General features: G+C 31.2%; 3 protein-coding genes across 3 annotated transcripts; 1 reads left to right on the forward strand and 2 right to left on the reverse strand.

The window, feature by feature from the left end:
* Positions 1 to 467: 467 nt before the first annotated feature.
* Positions 468 to 4,077, reverse strand: LOC132931890 (deoxyribodipyrimidine photo-lyase-like). The gene is made up of 8 exons (XM_060997968.1): positions 3,889 to 4,077; positions 3,474 to 3,594; positions 3,285 to 3,411; positions 3,095 to 3,220; positions 2,058 to 2,419; positions 1,777 to 1,975; positions 1,114 to 1,306; positions 468 to 1,044 (listed from the first exon to the last, which is right to left on the reverse strand). Exons 2-8 carry the CDS (start codon positions 3,579 to 3,581, stop codon positions 639 to 641), a joined length of 1,521 nt encoding a protein of 506 aa, XP_060853951.1. The 5' UTR covers positions 3,582 to 3,594; positions 3,889 to 4,077; the 3' UTR covers positions 468 to 638.
* Positions 4,078 to 5,385: 1,308 nt separating this feature from the next.
* On the forward strand, positions 5,386 to 14,434 carry LOC132931888 (protein monoglycylase TTLL8-like). The gene is made up of 3 exons (XM_060997965.1): positions 5,386 to 5,851; positions 11,877 to 12,241; positions 12,881 to 14,434. Exons 1-3 carry the CDS (start codon positions 5,437 to 5,439, stop codon positions 14,399 to 14,401), a joined length of 2,301 nt encoding a protein of 766 aa, XP_060853948.1. The 5' UTR covers positions 5,386 to 5,436; the 3' UTR covers positions 14,402 to 14,434.
* LOC132931891 (cytochrome P450 4C1-like) lies at positions 6,986 to 9,349 on the reverse strand. The gene is given in 6 exon segments (XM_060997969.1): positions 6,986 to 7,389; positions 7,452 to 7,793; positions 7,916 to 8,210; positions 8,312 to 8,561; positions 8,700 to 8,883; positions 9,142 to 9,349. Coding segments are annotated over 6 exon segments (1,596 nt in total). The 5' UTR covers positions 9,338 to 9,349; the 3' UTR covers positions 6,986 to 7,060.
* Positions 14,435 to 22,443: the final 8,009 nt, after the last annotated feature.

Genomic DNA, 22,443 nt, shown 5'->3' on the forward strand with positions numbered 1-22,443 from the left:
AAAAAAAAAAATATAAGTGATGCTCTAAATATTTTTTAGATGTAATCTTCTATGAGAGTAAATTGGTAAATAATAATAAACTTAATGATAATAAGTTTCATAATCTAAACAAATATGAAATATTTTGTGTTATTACAATTAATTGACTATAATCATATTTTTGGTAAAATTTGTATCATCTTGAACTTGATATACTTTATATTTTTCACTCCCTATCAGTTTACACTTAAGATTGTTGTCTGATAGGTTTTAAGTTAAAATAAACAATGTTTAACACCACTTTGAACGTTTAAGTATTAACAATACTTTGTAATACTTACAAAATGGCATTACAGAGAATATGCCATGAATGGAAAACAGTTATAATAATAAATGGCAAATGAGGAAAGAGTTATTTTTTAAATTTCTAATTTCTTAGTAAATGCAAGAACTCTGTAGAGGTTTATGAAATGAAAAATAAAATAAAATTTTTTGTATACAATTAAATTATTATAATTTATTAAGTGCTCATAATAATTTAACAATAAACAGTATATTAAACAATTAAAAAAATAATACTGTGATGTTAACATTTAAATTTAAGTATAAAAATTTAAAATGAATAAAAAAAAACTGATACAACTTGTAATTTTCAACATTTATTTTTTAGTATATTTATGAACCATGCCACCATATCTAACTATGAAAGCGTTTATGTCAAACTTTTTCTTGCATCCTGCATAGTTCATATACCTAATTTTCCCAAAAATGTCTCGTTCTCTCCACCCTTGATCATGAATACCACATATTGACCACATACATCCAACAAACCCATTTGGGTCGCGACCATCCATGCTATACTTGTCATTGAGATAAATTGCATCGGCTAATGCTCTTTCTGGAGTATCAGTCCATTCAAGTATTTTTTTTGCCCAGTACATGCGTAGGAAACCGTGCATTTTGCCTTCCTTTACTAACTGTATTTGAGCAGAATTCCACAGATCATCATGCGTGCGTGACTTCTCCAACTCTTCTCTGGTGTACACAAACATTCTTTTATCTTTTCTAAACAAATAAAATACATTTATTATGATTTAAGATAGAAAGCTGTGTTATGCAAAAGATAAAAATTACCTATGATCATTTAAGGTGGTTTGAGCCCAATTTGGTGCACCATCAATCTTATCATACTTTGGGTTGTAGAAACAAAAATTGTCAGAGAGTTCTCGTCGAACAATCGCTTCTTCCCTATAAGCTGCCACACTTTCTGGGTACTGTTTTGTTAATTTACTAACTTCTAAGATACATCTTTGAGCTGATATCTGACCTGAATATTATAAATGTGTTAACTAAAATAAAATATTTAACATTATAATGAGATGCTAAAACATCTCTTTGTAAAAAATCAGTTGGTCAAAAATTTGTTGATTATCTAGGTCCTATATATTACAATTCTATGCCTTTCTCTATAAAGAAGAATGTTAATATTAATTACAAATATTATAACGCTAAAAAATTAATTAATGATTGGCTACATGTATCTTTAAATGTAACTTAGGTTAACCTTATTGTATTATATTTTATTTATCTCTTTTTGTATTGTATAATTACGCAATAATAGTGTTTTAGTTTTCCTTTTTAGTTTTTAAGCATAATATGTATCAATTTATAACTCTCTATCTTCGCCACAAGCCTAGCTTACAGAAGATAGATAATTCAAATGTACAATTAATGTAAAACTGTATATTTGTTTATTTAAATAAAAAAAAAAAAAAAAAATTATGTGTCTATTTTTACCAAAATGCAACCAAGGTGACAATTTGCTAAGACCATCTTTGACTGGATTGTTTCGATCTGTAGAATATTTTGGCAATCTCTTTTTCAGAAAATTTTCTAATTCACTCATACCAGCTTTGAAACCAGCAGTCAGACCTGGCACGGATACAACGCTGCGGTCTACTTCTAGGGTTTTATCAGCTTCATCCCAATTTGTTGGCTAATAAGTATTAAATTGAAAACATAAAATAAGTTATTTTATTTAAAATAGGTATTTTAATCTTATCAATTATATTACATACCTGAGCTTTAAATTTACTGTTAAATGGATGTTTGATCACTGGTGGGAATTCTGTTAAAAACTCTGGTAATTTGTTATTGATTTTGTTTCGTATTGTTCTTGCAGCATATTCTTGTTTGTCAGATGCCACCCAACAAGGAACAATGTTATGAGCATCTACCTGTATTACTGGCACTTCAGATCCAATACGATCAGCTAATTGTTTAGTCCATGACATATGTTCTCGTACAGGCATGAAATCTACAACAATTGCACCCAGTTTGTGTTTCTTTACAAAATCTGGTAGTACGTCAGCTGCACAACCAATTAAGAAATGAAATTGAATATTTAATTCTTTACACCCAGTTTCTAATTCTTCCAAGCCTATTAAAAAAAATAAAAAATTAATACATGATATTATAATGTTCCGATTTTTCGTTACAGAAACAATATAGTTATAACTTATAACATTATTAAAAGTATAACTACAACTTGACTATTATAATTTCATAATTTATTGATAAGTTTAGTGAATTCAGTTAATTATTTAGAGTGTAATGCCATATTTTTTACAAAGAAAGTGAAAACTCTTTATAATGGTTGGTTTTCTTTATAACTCATAATTAGTAAGTTAATTTACTAAAACAAAATAGCAGTAACTCTCAATAATGAAATAATGTTTTTTTAATTTTACATTTATTAATATAATTTATATGTTATTGGTATAAATGCCAAAATTTCTAAGAACAACATTCTTTTATTTGGTAATTGTCGATATCATATATTATTTTATTATTGACATAATTTCTGACATTAAATACACTATAGAAATATTGCATTAACATTCACTTGGTGAACATGGCAAAAGAAAAACATTGTGCGTAGATTATGACATTAATACATGTAATAGAAAATAGTAATTTATTTTTTATCTATTATTATATTAGCTAAATTTTTAGGTATAATTAGGGTAGGGTGAGTATAATAAAAATAATTTTAATTTTAAACATTAGAAATTAGTTTGTTTTGTATCCAAATAAAATATAGTCATTGTCTTACCTTGAAATATGTGTTTATAATGTCGTAAGCTACAGTTCAAGAATTGTTTTAGCCTACAAAATGTTATATGTAATGAAACTTTGTTTTTGATTGCTAATTTTTGTGCATATAGCAATGCCCAATTATCTGAAAAAAATTGAATTAAATAATTTAATAAATATTATGAAATTACATCAAATATTTCATTTACCATGAATACGTTCATCTCTGAATGTCCAATAAATAACCCCTTCAGCCCATTCAGGGACTTCTTTCTGTTCAGATAACACACGCACACGTTTCTTATTGAATTTAAATTCCATTATAGAAGGAGCCGTCTGTAAAAATAAATTTTGTTAAATTATATGTTAATAAATATATAGTCACAGGTTAAGCTTACTTTCTTACGCTCTGCTTCTACATCATTTAAGAAGTTACTAGTTTTGGAAGTGCTAACTTCGGAATTTGTTTTCTTAAATTTTTTGTTAGGTGGTGAATTGCTAGACATTGTAGGTATTATGCTAAATAAATAAACATTAATTTTTACATATTAGATTATGTTATTTATAACAATATAACAAAGTAGTAGATATCTGGAATTGTTAATATTATTGTTGATCATCATTCACAGTTGTTATCGTCAAGTGTTATTTAATTGTTTTTTGAATTTATGTATTTATTAACAACATCCTATGATTCCTATGTAGTGATATTATAATGACATATAGAAAATTCTTAGATTCGTAAATATAAGAATGAATGATTTTCAACATAATTTCAAACTTATAAACTAATAATTAGTATAATGTACCTACCTTTATCTTATATTAATATTTTTAAGCTGTTAGTTAGATATTTCAAAGGAAACTGCAAAGTGAGATGCCGTTAAGTAGTAAGTAGATGATTGTAATATTCGTAATTTTTATAAATTCTTATAATCTATATTATTTTGTATTTGCTTATGATTTATAAATAAATTTTAAAAATTAATAATTATAATATGTAAAAGTAAAAACCACGATAATATTATTGTTATTGTTTATATCGTGGTATAAGCTACCACTAGTTACCACTGATAAGGAATTGGTTGATACTGTGGAGTATAATAAATTGCATATACTAGAAATATTAAGGAATTATTTTAATAACCAAATACAATAAATTATTGTATAATATAAGCCAATCGATATGACAATATTTTGGTTAATTAAGATCAGTTTTAAAATGTAAATGAACATTAGTATGTTTGAGTCTAATCTGAAAATTATATTACGGAAATGTATGAATGGTTTTAATCGGTGTATTTCTCTATGCGAAAATGAAACGCGAATATTATGAATACTATAATTATTTTAAATTTATTCAAAACGAATAGAAATATTATACAAAACTTTAGGACTTAGGTATGTTATTATTAAGATTGAATGAATTTAAATTTTGAAAACTGATAACATTTAATAGCATGTTTATAGAAGCGATTTTTAATATTTCAAAATACTGTTTTTATTATTAAAAATGAATCATAACATTATAACAATATGATATAAATAGTATTATACAATGCTACAATTAAAAAATACGAATCCTATTTTTACGTTCATTGATATTTGAGTCGGAAAAACAAATATTGAATATTACTTCAATTAAAACACATATTTGTACACATAGCTTTCATTACATTTTGTTCATAAATTTAGTCTATTTTGATGTCTTTAGCCGTCTTTGTCAAATAACGATATAGACATAAAGCTAAAAACGGGTTTAAAAAAATTATAAAGATGTGATAGGTACTAAAAGTTTGACATACTGACATATCTATCTATTTAATTGATTGATACATTGCAGGTGTTTAACTAATGTGGATTCGTACTGTTGCAACACACATATGGTATGTCGGTAGTTCAGATAAATAAGTAGACTCTATTTAGTAAGTATTGAATATCTCGAGAATTCTTTGAATATTAATATAAAAAATCCAAACAAAGATTTACATTTAAATGTATAGCGTAGTAAGTTATTATTTAGTATTATACACTTGGTACATAAAATATATTTAGTAATATAGGCTGACGGACTGCCATCGTTCAGTACCGTTTCAATTATTTATGTACATATAGGTACATTATTATAATATAGTGGCTTATTCAATTATACACTCGACGACTGCTGTTCGGCAAAGTGGTTGCCTATACTTTTCTCCCTTTTCTATAAATCGTTGCCATATTTACGGCTGAACACAAAATATATTTAGTATAGTTAACTACGTACTATTATTTACATTTTACTCATCAAAATTTATCACAGTAAACACTAAATTTATTCACAAATTTCAACACATAACACATAATCCGAGATTTGGATACATGCCGACGGCCCGTAACAACGAAGATGCACTTAAAGAAAACGGTGGCAAGAGATCCAAAAAAGGCGTAAGTGGTAATTCGTCGTCGAGTAATGGGACGGTTAAACGGAAGCGAAAGGTCGATTCGGTCGGACCCGGTGGTTCGTTAACCGTGAAGATCGTTACCGCAGACACATCGGGTGTCGGCGGTGAAAAGTCGTCTAAAAAATTCAGGGACACAAAAGTTAAGTCGTCGAGCGGAAAGTCGTGTCGAGACAGCGGCAAGAACTCGGTCGGCACTTTAGAACAGGCGATCCGCGAGAGAAACATATTTACCACGTTCGCTAAGATGCCAGCCGAAACTCAGATGACGTTGATCAAAAATGGTTGGATCGGCAAAATTACGGCCAACGACAACTGCGGTTTCGGTCGGAGTGGTGAGTACCTCCTCGTTGAACTGAATATAATACCTATAGAATGTACACCGTAGGACTTAACACTGATCTGAATATTATATTTCAGTTCATCGGTACTTCTTATATGTTTTATGCATGAATGGTTCATAGTGAACAAAAAATACGCAATACCCTTAGTCAAAAACCACCCAAAAAATATATGGTTTTTATTTATGTCTAAAACGGTTCTAACAAATTGTTTTGATACAATAATTATTAACAAACCAATTAATTTTAATCGAATACTTAGGTATTAATTATTTTGTATGAATATTTTTGAACAGTTTTAAGTTTGTTTTAACACATATATGTTTTTGTGTTAGGTATATAATTATTTGATTTTCTGACTCAAACCAATTTTGGGTAACGCTAAATATCACTACTTATCATGTTACTTTACCTATACCTATTAGGTATTACTTAATAGTTAATATAGCGATACTTCATAATAAACAATGATATATTATATTTTTGGTCCACTTTAACATTTTAGGTACCTAATGTAAGATACCTTAGTTGCAAAATAATAGCAAAAACCCAAAAACATATAATATATGTGATTCCTTGAAGTTGAAAACATCGATTATTTTTAATAGAACACCACCAAACAATATTATAGATTTTATTAGACCGAAAAACCGGTACTTATTTAAAATTGTTATCGCTCATTGTTGTTATAGTTATGAATGTTATGATTTGATTAGAGGTATTAACTATTAAGTATAGGTTGACCTATTCGTTTTGGTTGAATACCTAGTTGAAAATTCTTGTAATATGAAAATTGGAAAGCATTACATATAGTACGCACTACGACTTCAGAAATAACACAGGCTACACCACACGAACTACAGATAACTGCAGAGTTAAAAATAATAAGGGGTAGGATAATATTATCCTGATTTGATACTATAAGCATAAAAAAATATAAACATATTTAAGAAAAGAGAAATATTTTTTAATTTATTTTAATATTTAAATATATTAACTTAATTATATAGATTGACATTGAGATATTGTTATAATATAATGAAATTACGACCAAATGATTGTTATAATACTAGTTAATAAACATTTAATAGTACCTAATTAGTAATTATTATATTACATATTACAATATAGAGCACCGTTTAATTTCAATCGGATCATTTGGACTGGTTTAATATGAATGTAATTTTAATGATTAATTGCTAGTCACGTCCGTGGTTCGATTTTGACGTAACAACCATCAACTAATTTAAGTGTCATTAAAAACATTAATTTTAGGTCTTCCGGTGTTGGACATCTGTCAGACGGGGAAAATTTTATTTTTCTCACTAGCGTGGAAATTACAGTTTTTATTTGAAGCATAGCATATTTGATCCCGATACAATTTCTAAGCCCCGCACCGAATGGAATGTATGCATACGAATGTCGGTTACCACAATTTTCGGGCAAGAAGTTGTCCGGGTTAAACTTTTCTGGATCTGTATAATACAATGGACTCGATTGTAAAAATATTGGGCAAATAACTAGGGCAGCACCTTGAAATTTGTAATTCACATTTTTTTAATACACTGTAAATTTATGTTTGTTTTAAAATTACCAGCTGGGCACATGTATTCTCCTATTTTCATATCTTCATCTAATCTTCTGCCGATAAATGGCAACGGAGGGAAAAGTCGCAGTGTTTCTTTGATTACCATTTCGATGTATTTCATTTGTTGAAAATCTTTATAAGTAGGTGCTCTATTATAATCTCCGTTCAAAAATATTGATTGTAGTTCCTCAAATACCTGTAACTCAATCAAATTAATGGAGTTTAATTATACGTAATGTAAATACTTATTAGTAAAGTATAATATATGTGCCTTGTTTTGTACGTCTTGATGATGAGCTAACATGAAAATAATACAAGTGATCGCCATAGTGGTTGTTTCTTGCCCTCCTGAAATATCATCAATTTTATTTCATGTAGAATGTAAAATTTTATTTTATTTTATATAAGTTATGGAAAGTCTAATAACAAATAATTATTAAATAATTATCATTTATGTATAATATAAATACCTATCATAACTGTAACAATTTCGTCTCGTATTTGTCCGTGGTCCATTTTATGAGAGCTTCCTAAAAGAATTTCTAGAACAGTTTTTGATTTTGGGCAACAGTCTTCATCATCTTTTTCTATTTTTATCTGACTATTATTTATATTTTTGGTGAATTCAATGATTTTTTTTTTTATAATTTCATCTGTAAATTCGTTTATGATTTTTTGACTTCGATCGTGTTTATATTTCACTGGTGAAAATCGGAATAATGTGTTGTTTAAGTACCATGGATGTGTAACTCTATACTCCCACGCCTAAATAAATTAGTAAAATTAGTAAAAGAATATTATTATATATTATTTTATATTATCATATAAATAACTGAATAAGTATCCGATAAAGTAAAATAGCATACATGCATTGCAGTTTGTAGGTGTTCGACAAATTGATTGCAGCCGCCTGTTTGAGCATTAAATGTTATACCTAAAGCTGTTTTTCCGATCATTTCCATTGTAGCCATACTAACAGGGCCATTAATATTACACTCATTTGATTTTAAGGCACACTTTTCTAGGAGTATTTCAGCAAGTACGTTTGCTTCTTGGTAAAATATTGGTATAAACGAATTTGTAGATGTAAAACTAAAACCTCTAATTACTATTTTTCTTAAACAATATAGACAAAAAAATATGTATTAATTTTTGCCGCATTGTTTAATTTAGAACAATTTGGTTAAACGTTTTTATGCTATTTTTAATTAATTGTAAATTCAATTACTGCATAGTAAATATATTATAATTTACCTGTTATTTTTCCATTGTTCAATGTCGTCAATAGAAAATATTCCTTGGCCCATAATGGATTCTTGTAAAACCATATAATCTTTAGATTTTCTTAAAAATTTTGGGTTTCCAAGAACTATTTCTATATCTTCAAGTCTCGTGAGTACAATATATAAATTATTAAAAAGCCAGAATTTAATTATATACTTTTCATATCTAAAATAATTTTAAGCAAATATCTAAAAATTATACGTACATATTACCCACTACGGCATTACACATATATGTCAATTAAAATAGTTTAGTATTTAATTTTGGTTACATATACTTAAAGTAATTGTAAATCATAAAATTTTATAATTGTGAATTCATATGGACGGTACAATAAAATGTGCTTTTAAAAATAAATAAATAAATTTTTAAAAAACTAGAATAATTATATTATTAAAAGTCTAAACTTACATTCGGTATTCTCTTAACAAATTTTTGATTAATTTTTCTGGTCCTTTTAAAAATAGTGGTAGCATACCAATAAGAAACCATCCATTTGGTCCTGGTATTCGATTGGCTAATATTATATTATTTCTGCCTTTAAGTATTAATATCAATATAGTTATTACCAGAATAGATAAAAGCATAGTAAAAGTTAGATATTCCATATTTGATCGGCATTCAACCTGCAAAAACATTTAAATTTTTTTAAATTATATTTTAATTGTAATAATATTATATATTATTTTTAACTATGGTATTTAGTTTGGATAACTAAATAACAAAATGTCACATTTTAAGTTCAAATTTAAACACAATTTATTAAATGCACGAACATTTAAATATTATTTTTACAGTTCTAACTTGATCCAAAAAATCTAAAAAGTATATAAACTTAATTTTTTTTTATAAACATTTGAAGTTTAAATTTGGACAAAATTCAATATTTATATAAAGAATAATGTTTTTAGTTATTTTGTTGTAATTCAACGATATTTTAATTGTATGCTATTGATTATTCATAGTTAATATCATGTTACTAATAGTAAAAAAAATTAATAGTAGGTAATATATACTTATATGATAATAGATTCATAGACTGTCACCACTTAAAATCGTTTTCCTAATGCAAAGATTTATCATTGAATTAAAATTTAATTCGTCCTTTCCGTTAAATGGGCAGATAAACGCAACTCTTACTGTATAGAAAACCGGTTACCTACTTCCTTTATTTAAATTTAGTTTTATTGTGATTTTGCAAATACACATGATTAATAAATTTAGCTACCTGATAAGTTTAATAAAATATGGATACGGTATGAATAGAGCTGTGAATTTAATACATTTGAATATTTTTCGGTTACTTATAGAAGAAATTAAGTTTGGTTAAATTTTGTTTTACACTTACGCTAATACGTATAAAGTAGGTACACGTATTACCAGGTTTACAAACTTCTCGACTCTCGACGAAATTGATACCAATAAATTATTAAATTATAACAAAGCTAATTGGTGATGTAAAAATAAATAAAACTAAAAATTATCAATAAACTATCTTGACTTCTGGTCACTTGAAGGGTTTTTGCCTGAATATTATTATGCTCTAGTAGTGACAGCATAGTAATAAAAAAATTACTTGTCGTTTAGGTAGGCTATAACATAAGATTCTACTTAACTCATATTTTTGCTTCTGTTGCTATTTTTTTTTTGTCTATATTTGATAATATGTTTGTATGTCTACGTGACCTATTCGTAAAAATATATTTCTATAGCTGAAATATAATAATATTGTGTCAGCATTTCATACTTTATTTACCAAATAATGATCAAAACTAAAATGCATATGAACATATTATGTTTGCTTGTAGAGAACTGCCTCAAAGACCAAAGTCTCTTATTAGCATTAACAAAAAATAACTATTTCAACCTAACATTTTGAAAATTATACCTTATATTTTGAATCACCATTACACTTTCTTTATTTTCTTTTTGCTGAATAATGAATATCAATTTCGTTACCTATACTGACTAGGTAGGTAGGTATTTTAGATTATATAATAATTAAATTTACTTTTTATATTCGTAAATTTTCGTCTCTAAATATTAGTCTAACCCTAAGATTATGGGAATGTATTGCTTAATATAGTCAACTTTAATGAGGTCACACGCAGGACAATATTTAATTTTATATATAAACTATCTATTCATACACCGCAATAACTGTAATTTTTATTTTATTTTTATTTTTCTTATTATTATGCTTTAGTGCTATTCACTCGTATTTGAATAGTAATTATTATAATTACTATAATAACTATAATAGTATAATTGATATAGATGTATATATATATTATATTCGTATTATACATGTGAGTTAACCATTATTTTTAATTATTTAACCAATAAACAACGTTTGATTATATTTTTTAAATATAGATAGTATTTTTAAAGTTTTTAAACAAAATTGGTACCCATTTACATCAAAATTAGTAACAATACTTTAAAAATTTAAATGGCTCATTACAATTAATAAAAAATTGAATGATTATGCCAAATTAAGTCAAATATGCTCGAAACTTAGAAGTATGCAAATATATGTAAAATAGAATGTCGTATTATATTAGACCCTGTCACTTTGAAGCGAATTCGATGTCACTTGGAATAGTGCGACCTGGCAACATTGATTGGATTGTGTTCATTTGCACAATTGATGAACTAATAGATATGTCGATAAGTCTTGAAAAATCGAATTCTACAAAATGCCATGAAATGTTTATTTTTTTAAATTACCATAGTAATTTGATCGATGATATCTATACATATTTCTCGTGTCATAGATTGATACATATTAATTCATATAATCTATGTCAAGTATCTATAAATATTTGGGACGGGCCGCGGCCACTGCAGAACAACTACTAGTGACGTATTTATGGGGGGAGGGGCCGAGGGGCTTGAGCCCCCCCTGAAATCCAGGAAATATTTATTAAGTCTCCTTATTATTTCCTATCATATTTAAATCGTAGAAGTTCAATATAATTAAAAATACCTCAGCCCCACCGAAAAAAAATGTCTAAATACGCCCATGGTCTACTACATTTATTGACATTTATGTGCGATCGCTTTGTAGTATGAGTTCTGTCATTTTTATTTTCAACAAAATCGGTTTGTGCCGCATATTTATAATATGAATATTGTGTAAAATAGTTGCCACCGTCGAGGTGATATCGCTGCATAATAACGAGGAGCGCGTTAAGGGAGTCGCCAAACGTTACGAGTCTGGTCTGATGTGGATGGACGCGCACAGCGGTGGCGTCGACTGGATGACGCTGCGCCCGGACGTCGTGGTCAACCGGTTTCCGCGGGACGCAAACGCCTCTTTGAAGCTGTGCGGCCACGCTTTGGCAGGGAGATCCGAGTTCGACGGCCACTATCCAAGGGCGTACCCCGCGCGCACAGAAGGGATTCACGCGGACAGCTTCGTCGCGGACTACTCACTAACCGCTTGCGTGTCGTTACTGCGGGCGTTCGTGGACGGTGGTCATCAAAACATGTGCGCCAAAAACGGTCAAGTGAGTATATCGGTACTAGCAAAACTGTTTCTGCTTCTATTATTAGTTAAGGTTCATTGCACTCGTAGTTGGAAATAGTATAAATAGTAAATGGTACGTCGTATACTCGAAAACTACTACATTTTTCTTTTTTTTTTTTAGTTATTGATATTTTTTTTTTGTCTTTTTGGTTGGTTCGTTAATTTTAAGATTTCAATAAACAGATTTTTGTAAAGTTCGTTGTGGTTTTTTTTGTTATTTCATTTTATTATTATACTGGATTGCTGGATTAGCAGAAAATATTTTTCACAATATTGTGTCATTTAGAACACGGAGTTTTTTATAATCCATGATTATATTATTTTTATTATATTTTATATATAATTTATAATTATTAGGGTTTTTTAGTTTTAGAATATACGATATTTTATTACTATATTCAATTCACCAAAAAAGTATCATATATTCCAACAAAGTTTTTTTTTTGAAATTTTAGTTTATAACTAACAAATTGCACCCCCTAGTTTAGGACCACTGTATCCGCCATTGTTAGTATGAGACACGAATACATCACGCATATTTACAATATAAATTTTTCATCCATAATATTTACCTGAGACGTTTCGACAATACAATTTTCCATATCGTGATATCGCGCAGGTTCCTCTTTCGGCACTCAACTTCGCCGCGTTTAAATGTCACCAATACCTAACGGACGACAGGACGCTATTTCCGGCATCGTTTCTGGGCAAGGGCGGTGCCTGGGAAACGTTTTTCCAACATTACTATAAGATCGTACACGACCAGCGGAAGTTCACCGTACCGGTCGACGACGAGGAAGCGGTGCTGCGGTTTCTGACCGCGACGAGCGTCCTGCTGGTCCATCAGCTGACCGCGGCGAGGCCGCAGACGGCGATCGACGGTTATCAGAACGTGTGGATCGTCAAGTCTACGGCCGCTCTGCACGGCGGCCGTCCAGTGATGTCGAACAAGATCGACGATCTGCTGGACAGCATCGGCAGGTCGGGTGGCTCCGACCGCGTGGTGCAGAAGTACATCGAGACGCCGCTGCTGCGCGACAACGTCAAGTCGGACGTGCACACGTGGATCGTGCTGTCCACGCTCGACGGCCGGCTGACGGTGTGGCTGCACCGGACGTGCGCCGTCCAACCGTACGCGCATCGGTTCTCGCTGCACCGGGATGCCGCTGTGTCCGGTCACTTCGACCGGGCCAAGTCACACGGGCTGCACGGGATGCTGCGGCCGACGGCGCTGACTTGCGGCCTCGACCAACTGGCCAGCACCATCATGCGGCGTGACGAGAAAGCAACGGGCAAGCAGCCGAAGCGACTGCGGCAACGGCTGCGGCAACGGGCGGCCGACGAGGGCGGCGAAAACGACGACGAAATCTACTCGGCGATTCGACGGTCCGTCGTGTCGGCGATGACCGCGGCCGCGACGGCCGGTTCGCTCGACCTGCGGCCCAACTGCTTGGAACTTTTCCGCGGCACGTTCGTGTTGGGCGACGACACGCGGCCGTGGCTGATCGACATCGTGTCGGACGACCCGTGTCTGGACGCCGACTGCAGGCATCACGGCGACCGGACGGCGCCGACGGCCGTCGTGGCCCGGAGTGTGGCGCGCGGCGTGGCCAAGATATTGGTGAGCAGCGGTCGCGGCCGCGCCACCCGGATCGGCATGTTCGACGTGGTGCACGAGTGCCCGATGCCGGCCGGCGCCGTGTCGTACGCGCCGCGGCCGTACGCGGAGTCCGCGCGCGCGTCCACCGCGTCCAAATTGTTGGTGAACTGCAAGGTTGATCGCCAGCGCGGCCACGCGTCCCAAACCGTCCCGTCGGTCAGCCGTCGCCAACGTTACTGGTGGGACGACAATTCCATCAGCACGTACGTGCAGTCCATCACTGCGGACGACGTGCAGCAGGAACAACCGCGGACGTCCACTCCGGTGATCGGTGTGCAGGCGGAGGTGGACGACGCGGAGTTGAGTTCAGAGGTGGTGGTGATTGCCGCGTCCACAGAAAACGTCGACCTTTGCGGGCCGCTCGAATCCCGTTCGCGTTTGCCGCTGTCGGAAAGATGCAAGACGAAGTTCTCGTCCGTTCAGAAGATTTGCAAGTTCATCATGCGCAGGGGCCTCAAGAAAAACAAGGGTAACCCGTGACACGTAACTCGTTGCATAGATTTCCGCGTATGTATGGTTATCAGTGACGGATTAATACCTTCACGGCGCCCCGAGACACGCTCAGTGTTTATAGTCCCCTCTTTTTTCAATACTATCCAACGATTGCAGTTTAAATGGGCTAACACCGAAGAGTGACGCGTAATCGGGTATAGCCGCAGCCGCCCTGGCAGTGACATAAATGTAGTAACGGTTCAAATTTTTTTCTTTTTTGGTTCATTTTTTGAGAAAAATAGAATAACGTAATAAATTTGCCGCCCCCTACGAGCCTCACGAGCCAATGGTTAATCCTCCACTGATGGGTTATTAATATATTAGTAGGTTTGTTATATTATAGTATGGCTTGGCAGAACTACTCGGGGTGGCCCATTAAGTGTCTGTGTACACACTCGTTATTTCGAAAAGTTTTTAATTTTTTTAACATAGTATTTTTTACACAATTATTTGACTACGTCGTTATTTTGTCGTTATTATTTTTTAAGTTTTAAATTCTGTGTGGTTCGTACATTGATTTTCAAATAAACTTGAAAGCATGTGTGTATGATTTTTATGTATTTATTTTTGTGTGTGTCGTCGTCTTTCGGTCTTTCGAAACAATACAAATGCGTCAATAATTAACTTTGGAGGTTGTTTGTAGTAAAAAATTACAATTAGTTATGGTACTTTTAACTATATGACTTTAAGTTTAAAATTTTTCTAGATTTCATATAATTTAAAAAATATCTTGTGTTAATTACTGTGTTGACACTCGACATATTAGAATTTTTTCGATTTATGTGTATAATAAATTTATGTTTTTTTTTTTTGTAAAAAAGGGACGGTATCGTGAAACCTGAAATATGGTTTTTAGGTGACCCGACAATCAGCTTTACAATCATTGTTGCCACTGTCGCTACATACCAGTTGTCGGTCAAACCGAAGTTGCAGTGGATCCTCCATATCATCCACGCCGATTTGTCTCGAATATTAAAGAATTTGATTTCTTATAAAAATGTACCAAGCACAAAGAACAAGACCAGTTAAAATTAACAAATACAATAACGTTAAATGCAAATTCTTAATAAACCACGATGTTAAAAACAAATTGAATTCTTTAATGCTTAACTTAGCGTGTTTTTGAATGTAAATGTGTTTAAATAATTTCTTTACTTCTCGTAGCTTCGATTTCGGTCAGCAATAAACATTAATTAATTAACCTAACCTGCCGTTTCTTTAAACATGTAAGCCTGTTTTGAAATTTAGATAATAACTCTTTTACTCTCCAAATCAAAATTACACAAAGTTGACAGAAATACGTTTTTCCAGAAATTACTTAGTACCATTAAAGATTTTCGATATTTTTTTTTTACGAATATAATGTATAACGTTCTCGTTAGCTTAGTTTTGGAGTTTACACGACAATCTTTACCCCGTAAATGTATGTAAAAAAATGAAATATGAAAATTTCAAAATTATCAACAAGTGTAACAAGTATGCATCGATAGAAAATTTAAAGTATTCGATAATCAAAATATACTTAATCTAATTTTTTTCACCAATATAAAGCACACTGTTTTTCTAATCATGCGAGATTAGTTTTTAAATTTAGGCGTTACCCGAAGAAACATAAAATTCGTTATACCTCCAAATGTGAGGATGCTACATCTGCATGTGTTGTCTCCAGTGGCGAACCCAGGATTTTAGTAATGTGGGCCTTACTTACGAGAGGCCACTGCGCCATTGTTTAGAAGGTTCAACCAACTCTGCATTGCAAAGTCGCTCGCTACGCTCGCAATTTACCTTATTTATATTATAATTTAATACCAACATTTGATATAACTATAAGCGATAAAATATAAGTCACAACTAAGTTTTAAGTAAAATTTAAAACTTACTTACAAACTTTGGTATTATCATTCAATTTTATTTTTATTTGTTGCATTAAAATGTATATTCAATTAACAAATTTACCTGAAATATTTGAATAATTTCGATATTTTAGATTTTGAGAAGGTCTTATACATATTTATTATTTTATTAATTGTATATTTGTATACATAGTTGCAGTATATTTATTTAATTTTAGTTTTCAATAACTGGCATTTTCACAGTAGATGGCAGTTCCAAATTCTAATCTAATAGAAAAATAATTCAATTATTATTATAATATATTAAAATAAAAGTAAGTATAGTAAAGAATATTACAATAATTTTCTGCGCTTTTTCATTAATCCAAATGTACTTATTACGTTATAAAAATTGATTGTTTGTGCCATGCTGCTTTTTATGCTCAATATTGCCAAATTTTAGCTGGCTAAAACTTCTCTCCGCAGTTGCACTGCCGACTGGAGGTGTATAAAATATTTTATACAAAATATACAAATATTTGGATATGAAGAAACCTTATCTTTAAATATCACAAACTTCAACACTTCATTTAATTTTAATTTTTATTATAAACTTGAAGTTGATGGTAAGCCAGACCAAATGAACGGTATTTCACTTCTATATCCATTTCGTAATTAATAATTCGTATAAAAATCGTATAATTCGTAATTAATAAATAAAATATTTTTTAAATCATCAATGTTTTAATTACTAGATACGTACATTTTTTTGGGAAATATTAAAGTTGACCCACTTTTGTTTATGTCTTTGATAGTGAAAATATAAGGACTAATAAAATAACTACTCAGAGTCTAACAAGTTAGGGGATATTATTTTTTTCAAAACTATTGTATTGTAATATTACAAATACTTTAAAAAATTTCAATATTTCTTGTTTCTTGATATAAATAATTATTTAATTGGTGTTTAATGAATACTTTATGTAAGATACTAAGATAACACTGTTGTGTAATTTTCCTCACCACCTTTAAACGACACGCAATAACATCGTCCGTGTTGCTTATGAGGTATTACACGAGGCGCGTTTTTTTTATTGTGGTGTCCCCAGTAGGCCTAATCCACATCGTAAGCGAGAATGCGCGAACGTCGATCGACTTTAATAATTGATGTAGATGGGCAGATTAGTAACTGCACTTTCTTGCGTATAAAATGCGTGTTATATACCGATATAAGTAATGCATAATACATAGGTAATATAAACAAAAAAATATCGAATTATACGTTTAATAAGAAGGTTTTAATTGGTTTAAATTTATAATTTTAGTTTTGTCGTAGCACGGCATTCGCTCATTTCCAGCTTACTAGTGCTGAATTTAAATGCGTGTCTGAACTTCTAAAGAAATAAGTGAGGTTGTAGGTGCTGAGGAATTATTAGTCACATCGTATTAAAAGTTCAGGGAGTTAAATGGGTTAAGATTTTTTGGGCACCTACTTAATGGGATTTTTTTATTAAAATCCGGGTAAAAATGTTATGAATTACGGGTTTTGTGTCTGTAATCGGGTATAATTGTTTGTGGGATAGGTGTGTGAGGTATAATAGTGGAACAAATCTTTTAAAGATTATGGATTTTGCGTTCAAAATCGGGTAAAATTGTGGTGGTTTATGAGTTTTGCGTTCAAAACCGGGTGCAATTTTTTGTGGGCTAGGGTTCTAGCGGCGTGAGGTACAATAGTGGGACAAATCTTTTAAAGATTATGGATTTTGCGTTTAAAATCGGGAAGAAAATTTGGTGGTTTATGTTTTTTTTTTGTGGTTTTGCATTCAAAACCGGGTAAAATTGTGGTGGCTTATGAGTTTTGCGTTCAAAACCGGGTGTAATTTTTTGTGGGCTACGGTTTTAGGGGTGTGAGGTACAAAAATGGGATAATCGTTTACAAATTATGGATTTTGTGTTCAAAATCGGGAAGAAAATTTGGTGGTTTATGTTTTTTTTTGGTGGTTTTGCATTCAAAACCGGGTAAAATTGTGGTGGCTTATGAGTTTTGCGTTCAAAACTGGGTGTAATTTTTTGTGGGCTAGGGTTCTAGCGGCGTGAGGTACAATAGTGGGACAAATCTTTTAAAGATTATGGATTTTGTGTTCAAAATCGGGAAGAAAATTTGGTGTTTTACGTTTTTTGGTGGTTTTGCATTCAAAACCGGGTAAAATTGTGGTGGCTTATGAGTTTTGCGTTCAAAACCGGGTGTAATTTTTTGTGGGCTAGGGTTCTAGCGGCGTGAGGTACAATAGTGGGACAAATCTTTTAAAGATTATGGATTTTGTGTTCAAAATCGGGAAGAAAATTTGGTGTTTTACGTTTTTTGGTGGTTTTGCATTCAAAACCGGGTAAAATTGTTTATGAGTTTCTCATCTGAAACTGGGTAAAATTTGTGAGCAGTGTGGGTAAGGTGCTGTCGCTGTGTAAGTGGGTATCAGGTATGGGACAGGGAAACATTTTTTGCGGGTTACCCTTTTTTACTCCCTGAATTAATAATGTGACGGAACTAGAATATAGAAATTATGAATTACACATTTTAAATAACTCATAACTAAAAATATTAAATTATAAATTTGCATAATTTACATATTTAAATGCATACATTGCAAGTTTTTGTGTTAGTGAAACATAATTTGTAGAAAAAAAATATGTTATTTGAAAAAAATAATAATTACGTTACATAAAAGATAATACCTAGCCTCCTGTTACTATTATTTAAATTCAACACTTTTCTTATTCTAACTATAATAACTATAATAACTATTCTAACTATATTTTAACTATATATATAATAATAATAATAATAGGTATATGAATAAATAAATAAATAAATAATTAATACAAGTATCTATTATATAACATTTTATTGTAAATATTTAGATTAGACAGACAGCTATTGGAGCTGAATTATTAAAAAACAATAATAAATAAATATTACTCACAAAATGACATATAAATGTCTAACAGATTCCAGACTGGTCAGCTTGATCCACTTGATCCTATTAGCTATATATAATATTAAAAAATATCTCACGCACAAGATAATAGACATTAAGACATATTACAAATATGTTAGTGATAATGGGGTACACCGTACACCTTGTATAAAATACAATAAATCCCGTGGCGTTTTGCACACATAATATGAACGCATTAAAATAATTTAAAAAAATGTACAATTTAAACTATGTAGTACTAATAAAACAATATATAATTTAGTTAAATAAAGAAACTTAGAAATAAAAATACGATTTGCGCTGCTTTACAAACTTAACACTATATTATATATAAAATATCGAAAAAAACGAGTAATGTGTATTATATGTGTGTGTGTTGCCGGCCGGCGATGGTCGATGTGTTGGATGATTAACCGGTGAGCGGTGCAGCGTAAGGGGGAGACAACTAAATAAAATAATAATAATATTATAGGTACCTACGCGGTACGATAATATATCGTGGGGATGATGCGACACGAACAGTTATTATTCCAATATACTAAATCGCCGAAATCTGCTGGTCATTGAATTATCATCTGTTCCAATCATAAGTGATTCTCTATCCGTAAATGTATTAAATAAGTGTAGGTAAAACAATTAAATTACTTATATATTATATACTACGTCACAACTACAATAAATACTAAAAATAATTTAATAAGTCTACTTATATATCTATACATATATTTACAAAATATATAAAATTATCTTACTTGAATTAGGTGCCTGTAGTTTAACTTAGCTGTACTGATCAAGACTCAGGGCCGGATTGGACAAATTCATGTCATCGAGTTTTAATATCAACAAGCAAGTCCAACATTTAGTCTCCATTTTTCAGCTTTTAACTCTTCAACATATTTTCGGTTAGTGGCTCCTCGTGACTCGAACGGCTCAAAATTGTTGTAGCTCATCAAGTTTTATTCGGCAACTCGTCGAACCTATCTGGTCCTACCAAGACTTAAAGTAAAATAAAATTTCTTACCGCCATCGCCATCACATGGAATCCGTTGTTAATTTAAAATTGCATTCATTGTTGATGTGTGCATCTACGAAGCTAAAAGGATGTATAATGATTTATATTTGGAATAAAAACAAAAATTTTTAATTGAATAAAAAAAAACATAGAAAGTTAAAAAGAGTTGCTGAAATCTTTTAGAAATTACAAATAAGAAGAGTAATCGAAGAAACATAAATATTATTTACGAAAATAAAAACTGATGTTTATTATTTGAACGAAATTTAAAAAAATAAAAACAGTAATAAGAAATAAACAGTTTAATTGGTATATAGTTTATTAGTTTCTTATATTTATTAAAAGAAAATTAATAACAAACATTATTTAGCCAGCATATTATTTTATTATCATTCATTATAAATTATAATATAAAATATGAATATATAGTTTACGTTTTATATTATGTCTATATAGCCAACACACGATAATAAAAAATAATACTAACCACTAAAGTACATAAGTATTAATTAGGTATAGCCAGTGGCGTTAGGGTATGGATAATAGTGTGCCTACATAAAGTATTTTTATTTTACCTTCAAAACATCATATTTTTATTATACATTTTGAAATGTGTACGATTTAATTATAAAATTATGAAGGAAAATCTCAAATTGTTTCATCAGTGTTTCATTTATTATTGTTATTTTTTTTTCGTATGGCGTATGTAGTCCGGGAGTAGGCCCGAAGGCCGCCTAGTTCGGACGGCTGATTGGCAGAATTTTTATTTGGGCACCCGTAGGTTTCTGCCATGCCCGAAGAGAGGTGTCGCCCGTGACCGAGGTTCGAACCGGCGACGGTGCGCATCGCAACCGACGGGTTAGAAGCTCGGCCACTTCGTCCCCCATTATTGTTATTGATGCGTATATTGCGTAGGTACATTTGTCAATTTTTTTAATCGGTAAAAAGGCGCTTTTTTCTAAAATTGTCAGCGCCCTAACTAGAGGCGGAACTTAGATTTTTTACGCCCGGGGAAAATGTTAAAATTACGCCTAAACATAGACCAAGAGACTGAAATATCCTTTCCTACAATTGTTTTTTAACAGTTGGAATTCAAATGACAGAAATACTATTGACATACATAATAATGTTAACTAACAAAGTTAAAAATATCTATCTACCTAGTTCTTACTCGTAGAATCGTATTATACTTACTTATGTTACAATAATTAAACTAAATAAAAGTTATTCTGATTTTTATACAACTATTTGCTAACTATTAAAATTAGTCATAACTGCAAAAAAATGTTAAAATAGAAATCTGATATTTAATAATGCACGATAGTTGTACAGTTTACACACTTAAAAAAAAATGTATATCAAAATAATGTTATTTTTATATTTTTATTCTATTGTGAAATTTAGAATTTAATATAAAATAGAGTATTATTGTTTAGACTAGGACCCCTCGTCAGTTGTGGGCCCGTGGCGGTTTCCCACCTTGCCTACCAGGTATTTTCGCCACTGAGCATCAATACATGCCTAGCTTCACTTAGAATCTGAATTATTATAGTATATACCAGTATACTATACGTCTATACGTATACTTAAACGAATCTAATCATAATCTTACCGTTAACTAGAATGATGTCCAGATAGATAACCAAAATGGTGAATCCCGAATCTTATTACAAAATAACGACAACGTAATACGAGTACAATGACCATGACAAAATAAAATAATAATTTATTTTGTCATGACAACGACATAGGTATTATTAAGTAATATAAATGAGATTAATTTTGTACTATAATCGATTACAAAATACATTTTTTATTATATTTATATTTTTTATTCATACTATACGTTCTTTTTAATTTTTATTATTTGTCCGTCTGTATGTAATATGTAATATGAACTGTCGTCTGTCGATCGTTGACGTACGCCGATCGCGCAGCTACGCGCTCTAATAATAATTAATAATATAATAACCATTAAATTATTTTACGCTGTGTATGGTTTAATTTTTTGTTTTTCATTCCTCCAAACAAATGTTTGAATGATATGTTTCTTAAACAAATTATGTGAAATAAAAATATTTTTTTTAACTTCTTACATCAAAAATTAAATATAGGCCAACAAAAAAATTACGCTCACTAAAATGTTACGCCCGGGGATCAATCCCCGGCTTCACCCCCCTAGTTCTGCCA

The sequence above is a fragment of the Rhopalosiphum padi genome, chromosome 1 (genome assembly GCF_020882245.1).
Source record: "Rhopalosiphum padi isolate XX-2018 chromosome 1, ASM2088224v1, whole genome shotgun sequence".
Lineage (NCBI taxonomy): Eukaryota > Metazoa > Arthropoda > Insecta > Hemiptera > Aphididae > Rhopalosiphum > Rhopalosiphum padi.

Coding starts and splice junctions, on each gene's coding strand:
- LOC132931888 (XM_060997965.1), top strand. CDS start 5,437: ATGCCGACGGCCCGTAACAACGAAGATGCACTTAAAGAAAACGGTGGC. Junction 5,852..11,876: donor CTGCGGTTTCGGTCGGAGTG/GTGAGTACCTCC, acceptor TGTGTAAAATAG/TTGCCACCGTCGAGGTGATA. Junction 12,242..12,880: donor TGTGCGCCAAAAACGGTCAA/GTGAGTATATCG, acceptor GATATCGCGCAG/GTTCCTCTTTCGGCACTCAA.
- LOC132931890 (XM_060997968.1), bottom strand. CDS start 3,581: ATGTCTAGCAATTCACCACCTAACAAAAAATTTAAGAAAACAAATTCC. Junction 3,412..3,473: donor TAGAAGCAGAGCGTAAGAAA/GTAAGCTTAACC, acceptor TTATTTTTACAG/ACGGCTCCTTCTATAATGGA. Junction 3,221..3,284: donor CAGAGATGAACGTATTCATG/GTAAATGAAATA, acceptor AATTTTTTTCAG/ATAATTGGGCATTGCTATAT.